The 15,775-nt window shown below is 48.6% G+C and overlaps 1 protein-coding gene across 4 annotated transcripts; it reads left to right on the top strand.

Annotated features, from left to right (window-relative positions):
* Nucleotides 1-1,265: 1,265 nt before the first annotated feature.
* On the top strand, nt 1,266-15,754 carry TAF6L (TATA-box binding protein associated factor 6 like). Of its 4 annotated transcripts, none has more exons than XM_081892387.1 (11): nt 1,266-1,352; nt 3,212-3,398; nt 4,254-4,340; nt 5,829-5,979; nt 6,523-6,573; nt 7,157-7,251; nt 8,284-8,358; nt 9,924-10,144; nt 11,393-11,525; nt 12,747-12,875; nt 14,271-15,754. In XM_081892387.1, the coding sequence occupies exons 2-11, from the start codon at nt 3,252-3,254 to the stop codon at nt 15,057-15,059; spliced, it is 1,878 nt and encodes a 625-aa protein (XP_081748513.1). In that variant the 5' UTR covers nt 1,266-1,352; nt 3,212-3,251; the 3' UTR covers nt 15,060-15,754. The 4 variants fall into 4 exon arrangements, with proteins under 4 accessions (XP_081748513.1, XP_081748514.1, XP_081748515.1 ...); XM_081892388.1 differs by lacking the exon at nt 1,266-1,352 and adding an exon at nt 1,386-1,407; XM_081892389.1 differs by lacking the exon at nt 1,266-1,352 and adding an exon at nt 1,691-1,747.
* Nucleotides 15,755-15,775: the final 21 nt, after the last annotated feature.

Below are 15,775 nucleotides of genomic sequence, written 5' to 3' on the forward strand. Positions count from 1 at the left end.
TAGCTGTTAGCTTGGGGGTGCTGATGGTCAGCCTGTTGGCCTGTGTCTATGGGGTGGAGCTAGCTCATGCACCAGAAGCCTCTTTGTAAATTCCTACTTGAAGAGGATGTCATTTCCTTGCAAGTCTCATTGCCTGTACAAGCAGGATTGGAGGCGATTTCCAAAAGGACTTCAGTGCCAGCAAGCTCTGCGCTAATTCCAGTGGCTTTCACCCATCACAGCACTGTTAATAGACTACAGCTCCCAGGATTCTTTGGGGGAAGCCATGACTGTTTCAAGCAGTCTCATAGCCCTTTAAATGTATGGTATGAATGTGACCAAAGTCTTGTACCTCAAAGATTCCAGCAATGTTTGTTGTTACACAAGCTTTTGTGAGCTAGAGTCCTCTTCATCAGGTGCGTGCAGTACTATCCTCCAATAACAGGTAGTCTGTATATGTGTTGTAAAGAGCTATGAAATGCAAGCAGGACAGTCTGGCAATTCCATTGAAATGTAAATATATGCAGATGCAAAGCCATGCCCAATCACAACAGCAGCAACTGGTGTAAAAGTCATCCGAGGTTGATCTCTGTGGGCACACCCAAACCATACATTAAAAGCACATCTAGTTCACATTTAAAGTACGCGGCTTCCCCCAAAGAATCCTGGGAACTGTAGTCCGTTACAGGTGCTTGGAATCCTGGCTCTCTGGTGGGGAAACTAAAGCTCCCAGGATTCCTTGGGTCACGTGCTTTAAACATGCACTGAATGTGCTTTAAATGCATGCTGTGTAGCTACATTAGTGCAGCTGTATTTGAATTGTCCTACTACAGTTTCACGCTTGCTTGGCCCCACTGGGTTGGATCCAATGATAGTGCTACTCACAGTAGGCTCACTGAAATGATCGACATAACTAAGATCCATTCATTTCAATGGGTCTACTCTGTGAGTTGAACTCAACCCATTCATTATAACTCCCTCCCATCCCTTCGCACCTCGTATGCTCCATATACTTACCAACTTCATGCATCTATGTAGCTAAGCTCATGCCAGAATTTACTATACTGGTCGCCGCAACAAAACTCCGTTGCTTTTGCCGCAGCTGACTTAAACGCGGCTGCTTCAGAGTTGCTGCCCCTTTAAGCGGCAGCCTTGGGCGGCTGACCACGCTCTGTCACATGATAGGATTCTGGCAACATTGGCGGCTTCTGCCCTTACTTTGTCACGTGGCGACGAGGCACTGCGACAGCGGGGCCAATAGTAGCTCTGGTGAGCTGCGCGGCCGTCTTCTCGCTGAGCTGCTGTTGCTGATTGGCTGAGCCACAAAGAAAGGCGTGGTTGGAGAAGGCAGAGGTCTTGGAGCTGGGAAGCAGGTAACTCCTTTTCACTTCACTTGCCGCTTTCTATTATCCGGGCGGCGGCTCTAAGGTTGCACCCGTTCCCCCCACCTCCTCGCATGCAGTTATGGAATCATAGAAGTATAGAGTTGGAAGGGACCCCGAGGGTCATCTAGTCCAACCCCCTGCAATTCGGGAATCCTTTGTTGCACGTGGGGATCGAACTCAGGACCCTGAGATCAAGCGTCTCATGCTGAACAGATTGGTAAAGAAACTATTTGCGCATCCTCTCAAGGATCCAGCTCTCCTTTCCCTCCAACATCTCTTCCCAATTTTGAATGAACGTTTACCCCTATGGGGCTGGGGGCGGGCCGGGGGTCGGGAAGAGGGAGCTTGGCAATGGCGACTGGGAGGCGGGAGATAATGGAGAGGTTTGTTTTATTTCCTTACATTTATTACTGCTGGTTTTTTTTTTCTTTTGGTGATGGTGGTGATAGTATTAATGGTAGTAGTATTAATCGAATAGTTCATTTATTACACATTAAGGACATAGAATATAAAGCTATCAGTGACTACTAGCCACCATGGCTATGCCATAGATCCTTGTGAATACCAGTTGCTGGAAGCCACAGTAAGGGAAAGAGCTGGCTAACCTGTTTCCTACAGGCATCTGGTTGGCCCCTGAGAGAACAGGATGCTGGAGTAGATGAGCCACTGGCCTGATCCAGCAGGCTCTTCTTTTGTACTTAAGGTCCCAGATTGGGTTACAATACGTTATACCTCACCTGCCGCTCACGGCATTGTAGATGTGGATCACATGATGGGGTCTCCATTTCACAATCAGGCAGTAAATAGACCATGCCCTGCTTAGGTGGAAGAATGATGGCGGACTGGTGTGCCTTCACACCATACGTAGCCTGTAACCTAAGACCCCAATTTTTTATTATTATTCTTGAGCCCCCACTCCTTTTGCTTCTGTGGTGGAGCCCAGGTAGTTCCCAGATGCAGTTCTACTGCAGACACTGGCCAGATTAAAATTGCGCAAGGTGTTAGGAAGGTCAGAAGCTGCCTTATACCAAGTCAGATTGTTCAGAATTGTCTGTTACACTGACTGGCAGCAGCTGTCAGGGGTTTCATTCAAGAAATCTCAACCCAGCCCTACTTGGAGATGCCTTTGGGAGTTGAAGCTGGGACCATATACGTGCATAATAGATTATTTTTAGTAAACCACTCTGAAGGTTCTTCTACAATCAAGCAGCAGATACACTTTATGAAGTAAAAATAACTAAAAAAGATAGATTCATTGTCATTGACAAAGGTCACATTCATATGCCCCATATATACCCACTTGACTGCTTTGTTGGCAAAAAATGTGCCACATAATACCTGTCCGGCTTTTCTAAGATCTTGATCTTTTAGTGTCACAGCACTTACCTTTTAGAACTGCCTTTCTACTGATACCAAACAGGGACCTTCACTGTATTCTTTTTAGTGCCTGCCGAAAGCATTCTAACCCTTCCCAGATGCTTATAAATGCTAATGTGAATTTCAATTTGTTTTAACTTTTTGTATGTTTTTAAAACTATTGTAAATTTATCTTGAATGTCTTGTTTTACTCTTTTCTGTAAACTTTTTTGAGGTTTCTGTTACAGTCAAGCAGTGTATAAATTGTGCAAAATCGAATAAGTAAATAAAATCCCCCCTCCCCATTTAATCCCCACAACAACCCCATGAGGTAGGTTAGGCTGAGACACAATTACTGGCTCAAGGTTATCTGAGTGAACTTCCAGGCCAAGTGGGGATTGAACCCTGGACTCCTAGGTCCTAGTCTGGCACTAACCACTACACCCCCACTGTCTCTCTCTTGCGTCATGCTCAACCTGTCTTTAATGTAGGCCTCAGTGAAGCCTGCTTACCTGTCCAGCTGCCACAGCCATGTCGGATAGGGAGGAGCGCCGCTTTGTGGAGATCCCACGGGAGTCGGTGCGGCTGATGGCTGAGAGCACCGGGGTGGAGCTGACGGACGAGGTGGCCTCCCTCCTGGCTGAAGATGTCTGTTACCGCCTGCGAGAAGCCACTCAGGTGAGGGAGGCCTTAGTGGGTCCAGTCCTGAGGATTCTGGGAAACAGAGGGGCCAGCTTTGCACCCTCCATCCCTCCTACTGTTGACAACCTGTCTCCTTCCCAGCCCCAGTTTGCCAATAGGACACTATTTTGGTGACTGATCAGCCAGTTGGGCTTGCTGATCGGAAGGTTGGCGGTTCAAATCCCCGTGGCAGAGTGAGCTCTTGTTGCTCTGTCCCAGCTCCTGCCAACCTAGCAGTTCAAAAGCATACCAGTGCAAGTAAATAAATAGGTACTGCTGCGGCGGGAAGGTAAATGGCGTTTCCGTGTGCTCTGGCACTTGTCACGGTGTTTCATCACACCGGAAGTGGTTTAGTCCTGCTGGCCACATGACCCGGAAAGCTGTCTGTGGACAAACGCTGGCTCCCTTGGCCTGAAAGTGAGATGAGCGCCGCATTCCCATAGATGCCTTTGACTGGACTTAACCGTCCAGGGGTCCTTTACCAATTTCCCCCATTCCTTAGGTTAAAACATGAAATCAAACCTGCAATGACATAAAAATTATTAATTTTAAAAATGCAGATATGTATGTAATAAAAGCCAAGGGAACTAACAATGTATGCTGAAAGTGCATTCACTTGCTTATTCCACCTGGTTCCCTTTAAATATTTTGGACCTGAACATCAGTTGTGGGCAGCATGGTCATTTTGGACCACTATTCCCATCAGCACCAACCTGTTGTGGTCTAAGGATGCCTGAAGGTCCACAGTGGGGGAGGGGGGCACACCTGGAGCAGACAGTACCGTGATAGACATCCTAAGGACCTGACTTCATCTGATGTGACTTTTTGTATGTTCGTTCTTCTCGCTTTCAGAACAGTTCCCAGTTCATGAAACACACCAAACGGAGAAAGCTGACGGTAGAGGACTTCAATCGTGCCCTGCGCTGGAGTAATGTTGAGGTGAACCCGGGAGGCCTGGCCTTCTTGAGAACTGGGCAAATTGGCTGGCCCCAAATGGACCCCTCTCTGGACACCTTCCCTCTTGGCGGCAGCTAAAAGCCAGGAAGCTCCTTGATAGTTAGAATGATTTAGGATGCTGCTTTCGCCCAGGCTGGAGGGACGTAAGATGCAAAGGAGCGTGAGAACACAAGCTCCTGTTGGATCAGGCCAGTGGCCCAACTAGTCCAGCATGCTGTTCTCACAGTGGCCAACCAGGTGCCTTATTGGGAAACCTTCAAGTAGGACCCAAGCACAAGAGCCCTCTTCCGTCCTGCAGTTTCCAGCAGCTGGTATTCAGAAGCATTTGCTGCCCCTGACAACAGAGGCAGAGGATAACCATCATGGGTAGCAGCCATGGATTGATTAGCCTTTTCTCCATGGATTTTAAAGCTACCTGAGCTGTTGATCGCCACTGCTTCTTGTGAGAGCAAGTTCCATAGCTGAACTATGTTCTATGCGGAGAAGTATTTTCTTTGATCTTTCAGCCATCAGATTCATTGGATGTCCAAATTCATGGACTGATTAATGGAGGTTATCGATGACGGCTAGCCACAGTGGTTGTGCTCTCCCTTTGCAGTCAGTAATGCTTCTGAAGCCCTTCACGGCCTAGGACCTTCGTACCTACAGGACCGCCTCTCCTGGTATGCCCCGGGGAGGACCTTAAGGTCCATAAATAGCAACACCCTAGAGGTCCCAGGATCTAAGGAAGTCAGATCAGCCTCAACCAGAGCCAGGGCCTTTTCAACACTGGCTCCGGCCTGGTGGAATGCTCTGAGTTGTTCTGCCTGTCCTTTGGCTTGGAATCAACTTGATCCCCTTCCCCTCTTTCCTTTTTACTTTCTCCTTCTGTGATGGAACTCCTATTTGGGGACTTCCCTGGCTTTTTTCTGGCCCACGTAGGACCAGTCTGGATAGTTGGCCTTGGTGAAGATTTGACGTTTTCATCCCCAAAAAGTTTTTGATTTGAGTTTCTACTGAAATGAGGCTGCATTTTAATGTTGTATTTTAGTCTTGTTTTTAAGTTGTATTTTAATCAATTGTTTTTATACCTGGTGTTAGCTGCCCTTAGCTCTGTCTTAGCTGGGGAGGGTGGGGTATAAATAAAACTTATTCTTATTATGAATAGCATTTGCTGGGAACCACAGGACAGGAGATCTGGCTCTTGCGCTCGGGGCCTGTTTGCGGGTTTCCAGCAGTTGGCCACTGTAAGAACAGGATGCTGGACTAGATGGGCCATTGGCCTGACCTAACAAGTCTTTCGTGTTATCAACTAAAACCAGGCAGATTAGTAGCCACCTCAAGGGGTCCTCTTTAATTGGTTGGCAGGCCAGTTAGGAAATGGTGGGGGGGTGGGGGGTGAGAGAGAGAGTCTGCTGCTCCTGGTGCTCTTGGGGGCTGCTTTGCAAGGTTGGCGGCCTTGAGAAACTGAGGGTGTCCTATCTGTTGCAGGCGGTGTGTGGCTATGGCTCTCAGGACGCCCTCCCATTCCGTGCCATCAAGGACGGCGAACTGTACTTCCAGGAGGATCGTGAGGTCAACCTGGTGGAGCTGGCTTTGGCCACCAACATCCCCAAGGGCTGTGCTGAAGCAGCTGTGAGAGGTAGGCCTCATGGGGTGGGAAGTGCAGGGCAAAGGGGTGAGGCGCCTGCCCCAGGCACCAGGGTCCACAGGGGCAGCAGATCCCAATGTAGTTCTGTCTTCCCCTCTTGTTCCTGATGTAGATATGTCCCTACCCCTTCTTACCTGGCGGGGAGGGGGTGAGACCGACATTTTGTGGTTTGCCTTCCGTGCCAAAATGGCTCTGCCCCTCCACCAACCTTAGCACCTGAGAGGATCTGCAGGGAAGGAGGCTATCTTTTTTTTGGTATTTGGGGCCTGAGTTGCTTCAGGTTTAAAGTACTAAACCGATCACCTTGAATCGGGCCTGGAAAAGGGCCGGCAACTGGTGCAAGTTGTTTTCAAGCAATGGATTATTTGATCTAAATGGAACCCCAGGCAGTAATCTGGCTGCTGCATTTTGGACGAATAGAAGTTTCTGAGTTTCCTTCAAGGGGGCAGCCCCATGCACACAGCACATTGCAGTAGTCCAAGGCTGGGTTGAGCAGCTAAACCATGGACCCTCTTCTCTTTTCTCTCTTTCTAGTTCATGTTTCTTACTTAGATGGGAAAGGAAACTTGGAACCACAAGGCTCTGGTAAGAACAGTTTGCTTAGTTGTATTTATTTGAAATAATAATGATGATGATGATGATGATGATCCTGCATCTCCTCCCACCCCCCCCCCATGAATTCCAGGCTTTAATGTTATTGTTTTTTGTAATTTGTTGTTTATTACATTTATACCCCACCATTCCTCCAAGGAAATCAATGTCTTTCTCCCTCCCCCTCTGCCTTGCAAAAACAAGTTTGTGAGGTATGTTAGGACCTGCTCAATAGTGGCGCATGGCCCTTGAAAGGTCACACCGAAGGGAATGTGGCCCTCAGGTTGAAAAATGCCCTGGCTCTGTGTGGCCAGTTGAAGCGCCCCGACCTTCTGCTCCATGAGCCTAGGCGACAAGGAAGCGATGGATTGCTGAACTGTGCCGGACTGAGGTGATAAACCTCAGGCCTCACTCCTGTCAGCAATTGTGCTGCAGCGTTTTGCAGCTTCCGGATCAAGCGCAAGGGAAGCCCCACCTGGAGCACATTGCAGTTTCTGAAAGGAACCCTGTTTGTTGGTTGCTTCCTTTTCCCCCACTTGCTACAACCCCCACAAATATCTCCCTCTCATCCTTCCAGTGCCCAGCGCCGTCTCAGCCCTGACAGATGACCTGCTGAAGTATTACCAGCACGTGACCCGGGCCGTGTTGGGGGACGATCCCCAGCTGATGAAGGTGGGCAATGAGCAGAGGGGTGAGGGAGCAGTCAAAGCACCGGCTGGGGCCACAGGTGGAATCAGAGAGCAGAATTGTGCTGGGCGGATAAGAAGGAAGAAGCAGACATTTCCTGGTCTGGGCAAAACCTCAGACAGGTCAAGTGCAAAGTGATGGTGAGAGTGGTTTGGGGAGCATTTGGGTTTGCGGCCTGGAGTTTTGGAAGTGCATTCTGACCAGCGTTTGCCAACCATGGAATAGAAAAGACCTAAGTGGTTCAGGGCTTTATAAATAATACAAGAGCCTTGAACCTAGCTCAGTAGTAGTTTAGTACAACGGTTCCCATTAGCCCCAGCTGGCAGGGGCTATTTGTGTATCATTGTTCTTTCTTATATCCTTTCTTATTTCACACCACCCTAATTGGAGTGAGGCCCTTTCCATTCATTCCCAGAATGCAACAGGCCCTGACTCCATTGATGGTTACTTCCTCTGGAAGGGAAAAGGAGTGGGCATGAACTGGGAATCAGTATTCAGCTGTGAGTCAGACCAAGCACTCTCGTGACTTGTGGTCATCCAATGAAGCTGAACGTTGGAAAGTTAAGGACAGGTTAAAGAAAGTACTTTTCCCCACACAGAGCATAAACTGTGGAACTCCCTCCTGTTAGGAGGCCGTGATTGGAGCCACCAACTTAATTTGCTTTAGAAGAGGATTGGATGAATTCATGAAGGAGAAGGCAATCAATGGCTATTAGCCATTATGTCCATGCTCTGCCTTTGCTGTCGGGAGGCAACAATACTTCTGAATAGCATTTGCTGGGAACCACAAGAAGGGAGAGGGCTCTGGGGCTTGAATTCTGCTTGCGGTTTTCACCACAGGCATCTTGTTGTGAGAACAGGATGCTGGCCTGCTTGAGCCATTCAGCAGGTTCTTCTTATGTTCTTATGGAGTGTGGTGCTTTAACCAGGCAGAATTAAGTCTCACCCATTCAAGGACACCACCCTCTGCCCCCCACCTTTCCAGCCCCCTAACCTTTCCACTTCCCTCCTGCTCAGGTGGCTCTTCAGGACCTGCAAACCAACTCGAAGATCGCAGCTCTCCTGCCTTACTTTGTCTATGTTGTGAGCGGGGTGAGTTGATGATGATGATGATTACATTTTATTTATACCCTGCCCTCCCCAGCCAAGACCGGGCTGAGGGTGGCTAACAATTGATTGAAATACAACTTAAAAACAAGATTAAAATACAACATTAAAACACAGCCTCATTTCAGTAGGAACTCAAATAAAAAACTTTTTGGGGGATGAAAATGTCAAGTCTTCACCAAGGCCAACTATCCAGACTGGTCCTACGTAGGCCAGAAAAAAGCCAGGGAAGTCCCCAAATAGGAGTTCCATCACGGAAGGAGAAAGGAAGAGGGGGAGGGGATCAATTTGATTCCAAGCCAAAGGCCAGGCAGAACAGCTGTGTCTTACAGGCCCTGCAGAAAGAAATCAGATCCTGCAGGGCCCTGGTCTCATGAGACAGAGCGTTCCACCAGGCCGGAGCCAGTGTTGAAAAGGCCCTGGCTCTGGTTGAGGCTAATCTAACTTCCTTAGGGCCCGGGAGCTCTAGGGTGTTGCTATTTATGAACCTTAAGGTCTTCCGTGGGGCATACCAGGAGAGGCGGTCCCATAGATACGAGGGTCCTAGGCCGAGTTGAGTGGCAAGTGCCCAGTTTCTCCCCACCCCTTTGGAAGGGCTTCTGCAACAACCAGCACAAGGCTTTCCCACTCAGTTGGGTATGAGACCTGTAGGTGTTCTTTGGAGTGGCAGTTTCTGTGAAAGCTGGCATGAACCTCAGCTCACTCACAAGATGCTGGAATGTGCTCAGAGGAGGGCAACCAGAACGATAAAGGGCCTGGAAACAGCATCTTGTAAAGAACAGTTGAGGGAACTAGGGATGTTTAGCCTGGAGAAGAGGAGACAGGGAGGGGACATGATGGTCGTCTTCAAATACCCGAAGCTTATTATGTGTGAGAATGGATTATTATTAGCAGTTCCCAGAGTGGGTTACAACAATTTAAAAACCTAGTTTATTTTCTGCTGATGTATCAATATACCTTGATGCTTGATTTAACCAGATTAAATATCTGATTGAAAATTCTGAGGAAAAGTTTTCTTTTTTTTTTTTGAAGAAAGGATGGTAAAAATAAAATTCATAATCAAAAAACAGTTGAAACGTATTATGTTTACAAGAATACAACTTGGTTCCTAAAAGCACATGCTGCAGGTGCCAAAGTTTGCATATTCAACATTTGCCGAAAGCTGTGTAGTGAAGGCTGTCGGGAGTTCCACAACTTTGCGGCTGCCACAGAGAAGGTGTACTGACCCTCTGAGTTTCTGAGCGGGGTGGAACAACTCTGCTAATCTTAACATCTAGGAGGGACTGTGGGAAAGAAGGCCGCCCCTCAGATATTTGGGGCCTACGTTGTGCGTGGGAGTGAGAGAAGGAGGTTGCGTTTACAATCGCTGTAAGGTTAGATAGGAAAGAAGGCATCTCCAGGCTGCGAGGGGTGCCCACCCTTGATGGAGTGGCTGTGTGCCAGTCAGCTAAGGCCCGAGGGCTGCCCAGAGGGTGATGTACGGCCGGGTCCTCTGCTTGGTTCAAGACTGGCTTCTGAGCCTGCCTTTCCTCTCCTGGATCCCCTGGCAGGTCAAGTCCGTGAGCCACGACCTGGAGCAGCTGAACCGCCTTCTGCACGTGGCCAAGAGCCTCATCCAGAACCCCTACCTGTGCCTGGGCTCCTACGTCAAGAGCCTCATTGCCAGCGTCATGTACTGCGTCCTGGAACCCCTGGCGGCTTCTATTAACCCCCTCAATGATCACTGGACCCTGCGTGACTACGCAGCCATGCTGCTGGGACACATCTTCTGGTACGCCATTTCCTCCTTTGGGGCAGGGAGAACCTCCTCTTTGGGATGTCACCTATTGAAATGTCTTGTGGAGTCTGCTTTTTTAAAAAAACAGGTGGCCTGTCAGGGATTTTCCAGTTGTGGGTTTGACCAGATGACCATTGGGGGTCCCTTCCAATGCTACAATACGATTATTTTTCTCTAGCGCAAAAGTCCAGGGGCCACATTCGGTCATCGACAAGTTTAAGGGAGCCACATGCAGGCATAGGCAAACTCAGTCCTCCAGATGTTTTGGGACTACAATTCCCATCATCTCTGACCACTGGCCCTGCTAGCTAGGGACTATGGGAGTTGTAGTCCCAAAAACATCAGAAGGGCCGAGTTTGCCTATGCCTGGCCTCATGGATAGAGTTAGAGGCAATCATGGACAGAGGAACAGACATGACCCTTGGCAGTAGGCTATATTCCTGCCACACCAAAGCCAGTGGTTAATACACCCACCCTGACATTCTGGGGGAGCGAGTTCCATGAAGAAATATTTTCTTTTATCTAGACGTGCACTGTCCCCATCGGTTGAGCAAGCCCGTGGAGAGAGAAATCTCCTTAACTTTTTAGCATCCTCTTGGTTGATTCTATTTCTATGCTGCTTTTTATTCAAATAAATCCCAAAGCAGCTTACAAATGAAAGATAAAAATAACATAATGGAACATCACGAACGCAGCATAAATTTTATAGAACACAACAAATCATCAGTAAACAATCACAAATAAAACAATTTCCATCTATGTAACACTATTAACAAAACAACTAAAAGATAAGCTAAACATCACAGTTACACCCAAAATTGTATTATTGGATTTACAAAGTACGACAGCATTCATATCTATAAAACAATATTAGCAACATTAATAAAATAGCAACAAAACAAACAAACAAAGACCTGTTGAATCTGTACTCTTGACAAGCAGAAAACAATGGTGCCCAAACGAGTGCCTTGCAAATAAAGGTCTTTTAAAATGTTGCTTGTTGGACAAATCAGGTTTATATAGCTAAGGCTGACACTACATTCCACTGCAAACCAGCCCACCCAAGAGAGAGGAGAAACAGTAAGGAAAAGTGCTTCACTAAGCAAGCCATTTTAGAAGACTCTCTTGGGTGGGCTAGTTTGCAGGCTTCTTGGGGCAGGGACCTGCCTGTCCCCCCCCCTTTTTTTCTTTTGCTTCTGCCATAAATTGATATATGCTGCATACACTGCAAATCTTTTTCAGGACTCATGGTGACTTGGTGAGCGGCCTGTATCACCAGATCCTGCTGTCGCTGCAGAAAGTGCTGGCCGATCCTGTCCGCCCGCTCTGTTCCCACTATGGGGCTGTTGTGGGGCTACACGCCTTGGGATGGAAGGTAACTGCCGTTCTTGTATTTTATTTATTACATTTTTTTTAGATACCCCTATGCATTAGACATATCAGAGCCATTTGTATCAGTTGCACATAAAACCATACAACAGAAACCATATGGAAAAGTTAAAATCAGAAAACCACTAACCGTAGATGAAATAATGTATTCTTAACTGCCTGCATAAGCCTGACAGAATAGGAAAGTTTTCAGCAGTTGGCACAGAAAGGTCTGCTGGATCCCTAGTGGCAGAGAGTTCCACCAGACTGCGCCAATGACACTAAAGGTTTATTTATGCAGGTAGGTAGCCGTGTTGGTCTGCCGTAGTCGAAACAAAATTAAATCCTTCCAGTAGCACCTTAGAGACCAACTAAGTTTGTTATAGGTATGAGCTTTCCTGTGCATGCACACTTCTTCAGATACCAAGTGTGCATGCACACGAAAGCTCATACCTATAACAAACATAGATGGTCTCTAAGGTGCTACTGGAAGGATTTTTTTATTACCGTATTTTTCGCTCTATAAGACGCACCAGACCACAAGACCCAATATTCTGAATCTCAGAAGCCAGAACAGCAAGAGGGATCGCTGCACAGTGAAAGCAGCAATCCCTCTTGCTGTTCTGGCTTCTGGGATAGCTGCACAGCCTGCATTCGCTCCATAAGACACAGACACATTTCCTCTTACTTTTTAGGAGGGGAAAAGTGAGTCTTATAGAGCAAAAAATACGGTATTTTGTTTCGATTAAAGGTTTATTGTCATTGTCAAATGAGCTTTGCCCACTCAGGAAATGACCGACAATGCTCCTGCAGATGATGTCCGTGATCAAGCTGGAATATAAGGGTTTTGACATAAGGGTTTTGACAGTCCCTTAGGTATCCTGGATGTAAGTCATTCAGGGATTTGTAAATTAATGCAAGGACATTGAACCTGCAGGGCAGTACTTGATGGGGTAGCAGATGGGCAGTTTGCGCATGTGTTTCCACACTGGTGACCTGTGTTGTTGGGCAGGTACCCCCATCAGCTGTCTGGCCACCCCATTCAGCACCAGCCAGAGCTTCTTTTGAACCAGGCCCAAGGGAAGCTCCATGTAAGTCGCACTGCAGTGATCTAGCCTGGCCAATGCAGGGGCTACAGTGGTCTTCCTCTTGGCTGTGTCTCCCCGGCCAAGTGACCAGCACAGCTGACCTGTGCTGTCTCTCTGTTTCTCTGCCTCTTCTCACCCAGGCAGTGGAGAGGGTTCTCTATCCCCACCTCTCCACCTACTGGTCAAACCTGCAGGCCGTGCTGGATGACTACTCTGTGTCCAATGCTCAGGTGAAGGCTGATGGGCACAAAGTCTATGGAGCCATCCTGGTAAGTCCCTGCTGATACCGTATGAGATACTTTTTACATTTTTGAAATTGAATTTCATTGACAACAAGCAGGGTTACAGAAAAAAAGAAAGGGGTGATAAGAATAGGTTGTCGCTATTGCCAGTAAGGAAATACAGTGGTACCTCGGGTTAAGTACTTAATTCGTTCTGGAGGTCCATACTTAACCTGAAACTGTTCTTAACCTGAAGCACCACATTAGCTAATGGGGCCTCCTGCTGCTGCCGCGCCGCCGGAGCACAATTTCTGTTCTCATTCTGAAGCAAAGTTCTTAACCTGAAGCACTATTTCTGCGTTAGCGGAGTCTGTAACCTGAAGCGTATGTAACCCAAGGTACCACTGTACAGGACGCAGCCACACAATTTTACTGCATCAATAAAAGGAAGAGGAAAAGGGTGTGTGATCTATTATTACAAAGGGTCCCATGGTCTAATCCAGAGGTTTTTGGGGCCACCATCCCTTTGGTTCCATAAACTCATCCCCAGCGCCCTCTACTCCATAGAAAGCACTGTTTGCAATAACAGTTTGCATGAGCCACTAAGGAAGCACAATAAAATCCCAAAACAGTAAAAACAATGCGTGTTTATTCAAAATCCAATTAAAACGTGTTATCTTAATGAATTACGCTAAATAAAATCGATTAACTTGATCCTGTGACAGCAGCTTTTCAAAGTCTGATAGTCATTGACACCTCCAGTCCCCCCCGACACCCCATTCCTCTTAACACCCCGCTAGGCAATTCCACTGCCCCCCCCACCCCACAGGGGATGGCACCACCCATTTGGGAACCACTGATCTAAATCAGAACAATTACAATTTTCTATACTTTGAAAAAAGATGGAAAAAGTAACCTTAAACTGTGCTAAATCTAGACGTTTGTACAGACCTGTGCAACCTGACACTCCTGAGCTGCTGTGTTTGTATACGAAATAAACCAAATGGCAAAGAAGGAATCGCAAGCTTATGTGAGATTTTTTCCAAGAAGGGTGATTTGTGAAGAGTTGGAATAACCGATAGCCCACATACTGAGATCAAAAGGCTTCGAAAACGTGGCAGCTGAGGCCCAGGCTGCTCTCAAAAGATGTGAGATCTGTCCCTTAGTTGTTCATATTTTGATCCAAATCTATAAGCATATTCAATTGGACGAATGAGGGGAGGGGTGATTTCTGAGAAATCTCGGCCTGCAAAATATAGTCCTACCTTCCTGTGGTCAGGGACGATGGGAGTTGTAGTCCAGCAACAGCTGGGGACCCAGATTTGAGAAACGCTGCGTAACCCGCCCCCCATGAGGCCTAGCCTGTGAGCGCATTATGTGCCAGCCCACTTCTGCCCACTGCCAATGTTCATTTGATGTGCTGTTCCCCCTCCCTTCCTCCAGGTGGCAGTGGAGCGGCTCCTGAAGATGAAGGCGCAGGCTGTATCGGCGCCCGTCCAGACGGAAGGCTCCGGCGCAGAGGGGCGCTCGCGGGAGGGCTGCCCTTGGCTCAGCCCTCTCCAGGACCCTCAGGTGGAGTTTGGCTTTGGCATCGCCAGCCACCTGCTCCAGCTGGGCAGCGGTGGGCCCCAGGCCGGTGTGGGCATCTCCACGGACCCCCCCACCACCTCGTTGAACGAGATCTACCAGGAGCTGTACTACTTTTTTGGGGACAGCCTGGCCACCCGTTTCGGCACGGGTTCAGGGCTGTGCCCGGCCGAGCCGCTGCCAGCCAGCGCTCCCAAGGTGGTGGACGCCAAAAAGGAGCCGCCAGCCTTTGGGGGCGGGGAGACGGCCCGCAAGATGCCCCAGCTGACGGCCAATGCCACCGTCAGCCCGCGGGAAGAGGAGAGCCCCCGTGGGGAGTTCTCGGCCAGCCGGGCCCCCCTGCAGCGCCCTGCCAGTCTGGCGCGGTCGCGCAGTGCCTCTCGCCAGCAGGGGTACCGCCTGGGCGTCCGGGACGTCTTCCAGAAGTGCCGCTTCTCCCCGCAGGGGCCGCCTCGCTTCAGCTTCTTGATCGCGGGTCGCCAGGCGGAGAGGCGGTGCCAGGGGCGCCTCTTCCAGACCTCTTTCCTGCACCACCACGGCCCCGGCCACGTCTCCCGCTACACCCAGAAGCTGCCCATGATCGGAAGGACCAAGGCAGCGAAGAAGTGGGCCCACTCGGAATACTCTCTCTACCTGCCTCTCTGAAAGGGACCTGCCAGGGTGGTGGCGGCAGCAGCAGTAGCAGCACCCAGCCCTTCTGGGCCAAGTGCCCTTCATGGCAATGTCATTTAAAAAAATATATATTATTTTATTTTCCAAAGATACACACTATTCAATTAGAAATAAAAATACAAAATAATAACCAAACAAAGAAAATTAATCATACACCCATGTGGCTTCCCTCCCCAATACTCGTCATCTCTTAATCTTTAGCCAATGCCATTTTTTAGGGCCACAAGCTTTCTCAGGTAGAGCGGTGACCTCTTGTGTTTTATTCCTGGCAATTTGGGACTTCTCTTTTATCAGCTCTGCTTCTTTTGAGGGGCACAGTTTTGTCACTGCTTGTGTGGGAGGTTGGGGGCAGGAGAGCAGCGCTGGTTTTACAAAGATGTCAATGCAGGAACTGTGAAGGGGGAAGGATTTGGGTTTGGGGCGAGGCTCCCGGCCGGCCTTCACTAATGTGCTGGTCTCCAGTTGTTTTGAACTACAACTCCCAACAGCCTCAGCTACCACACACTGGCCAAGACTGCTCTAGGCGTTGTCTGCTTGTGAAGGCACTGAGGACATACTCAGCCTCCTCTGAATGGGGGCTCTGTTCCCCCCCCTTCCCTTACCAAAAGAGAAATTGAATAAAGGAGCCCTTTATTTCCCTGATCTTTTAATAAACTGATGTCACAGTGGGTCATGCTGTTAGCCAGAAG

The sequence above is a fragment of the Podarcis melisellensis genome (genome assembly GCF_964234715.1).
Source record: "Podarcis melisellensis genome assembly, chromosome: 16".
NCBI classification, from domain to species: domain Eukaryota; kingdom Metazoa; phylum Chordata; class Lepidosauria; order Squamata; family Lacertidae; genus Podarcis; species Podarcis melisellensis.

What these genes read in the sequence shown, in the direction of transcription:
- TAF6L (XM_081892387.1), top strand. Translation starts at nt 3,252, where the DNA reads ATGTCGGATAGGGAGGAGCGCCGCTTTGTGGAGATCCCACGGGAGTCG. An exon ending in GCCTGCGAGAAGCCACTCAG is followed by an intron (nt 3,399 to 4,253) that starts GTGAGGGAGGCC and finishes TCTCGCTTTCAG; the next exon opens with AACAGTTCCCAGTTCATGAA. An exon ending in TACACGCCTTGGGATGGAAG is followed by an intron (nt 11,526 to 12,746) that starts GTAACTGCCGTT and finishes CTTCTCACCCAG; the next exon opens with GCAGTGGAGAGGGTTCTCTA.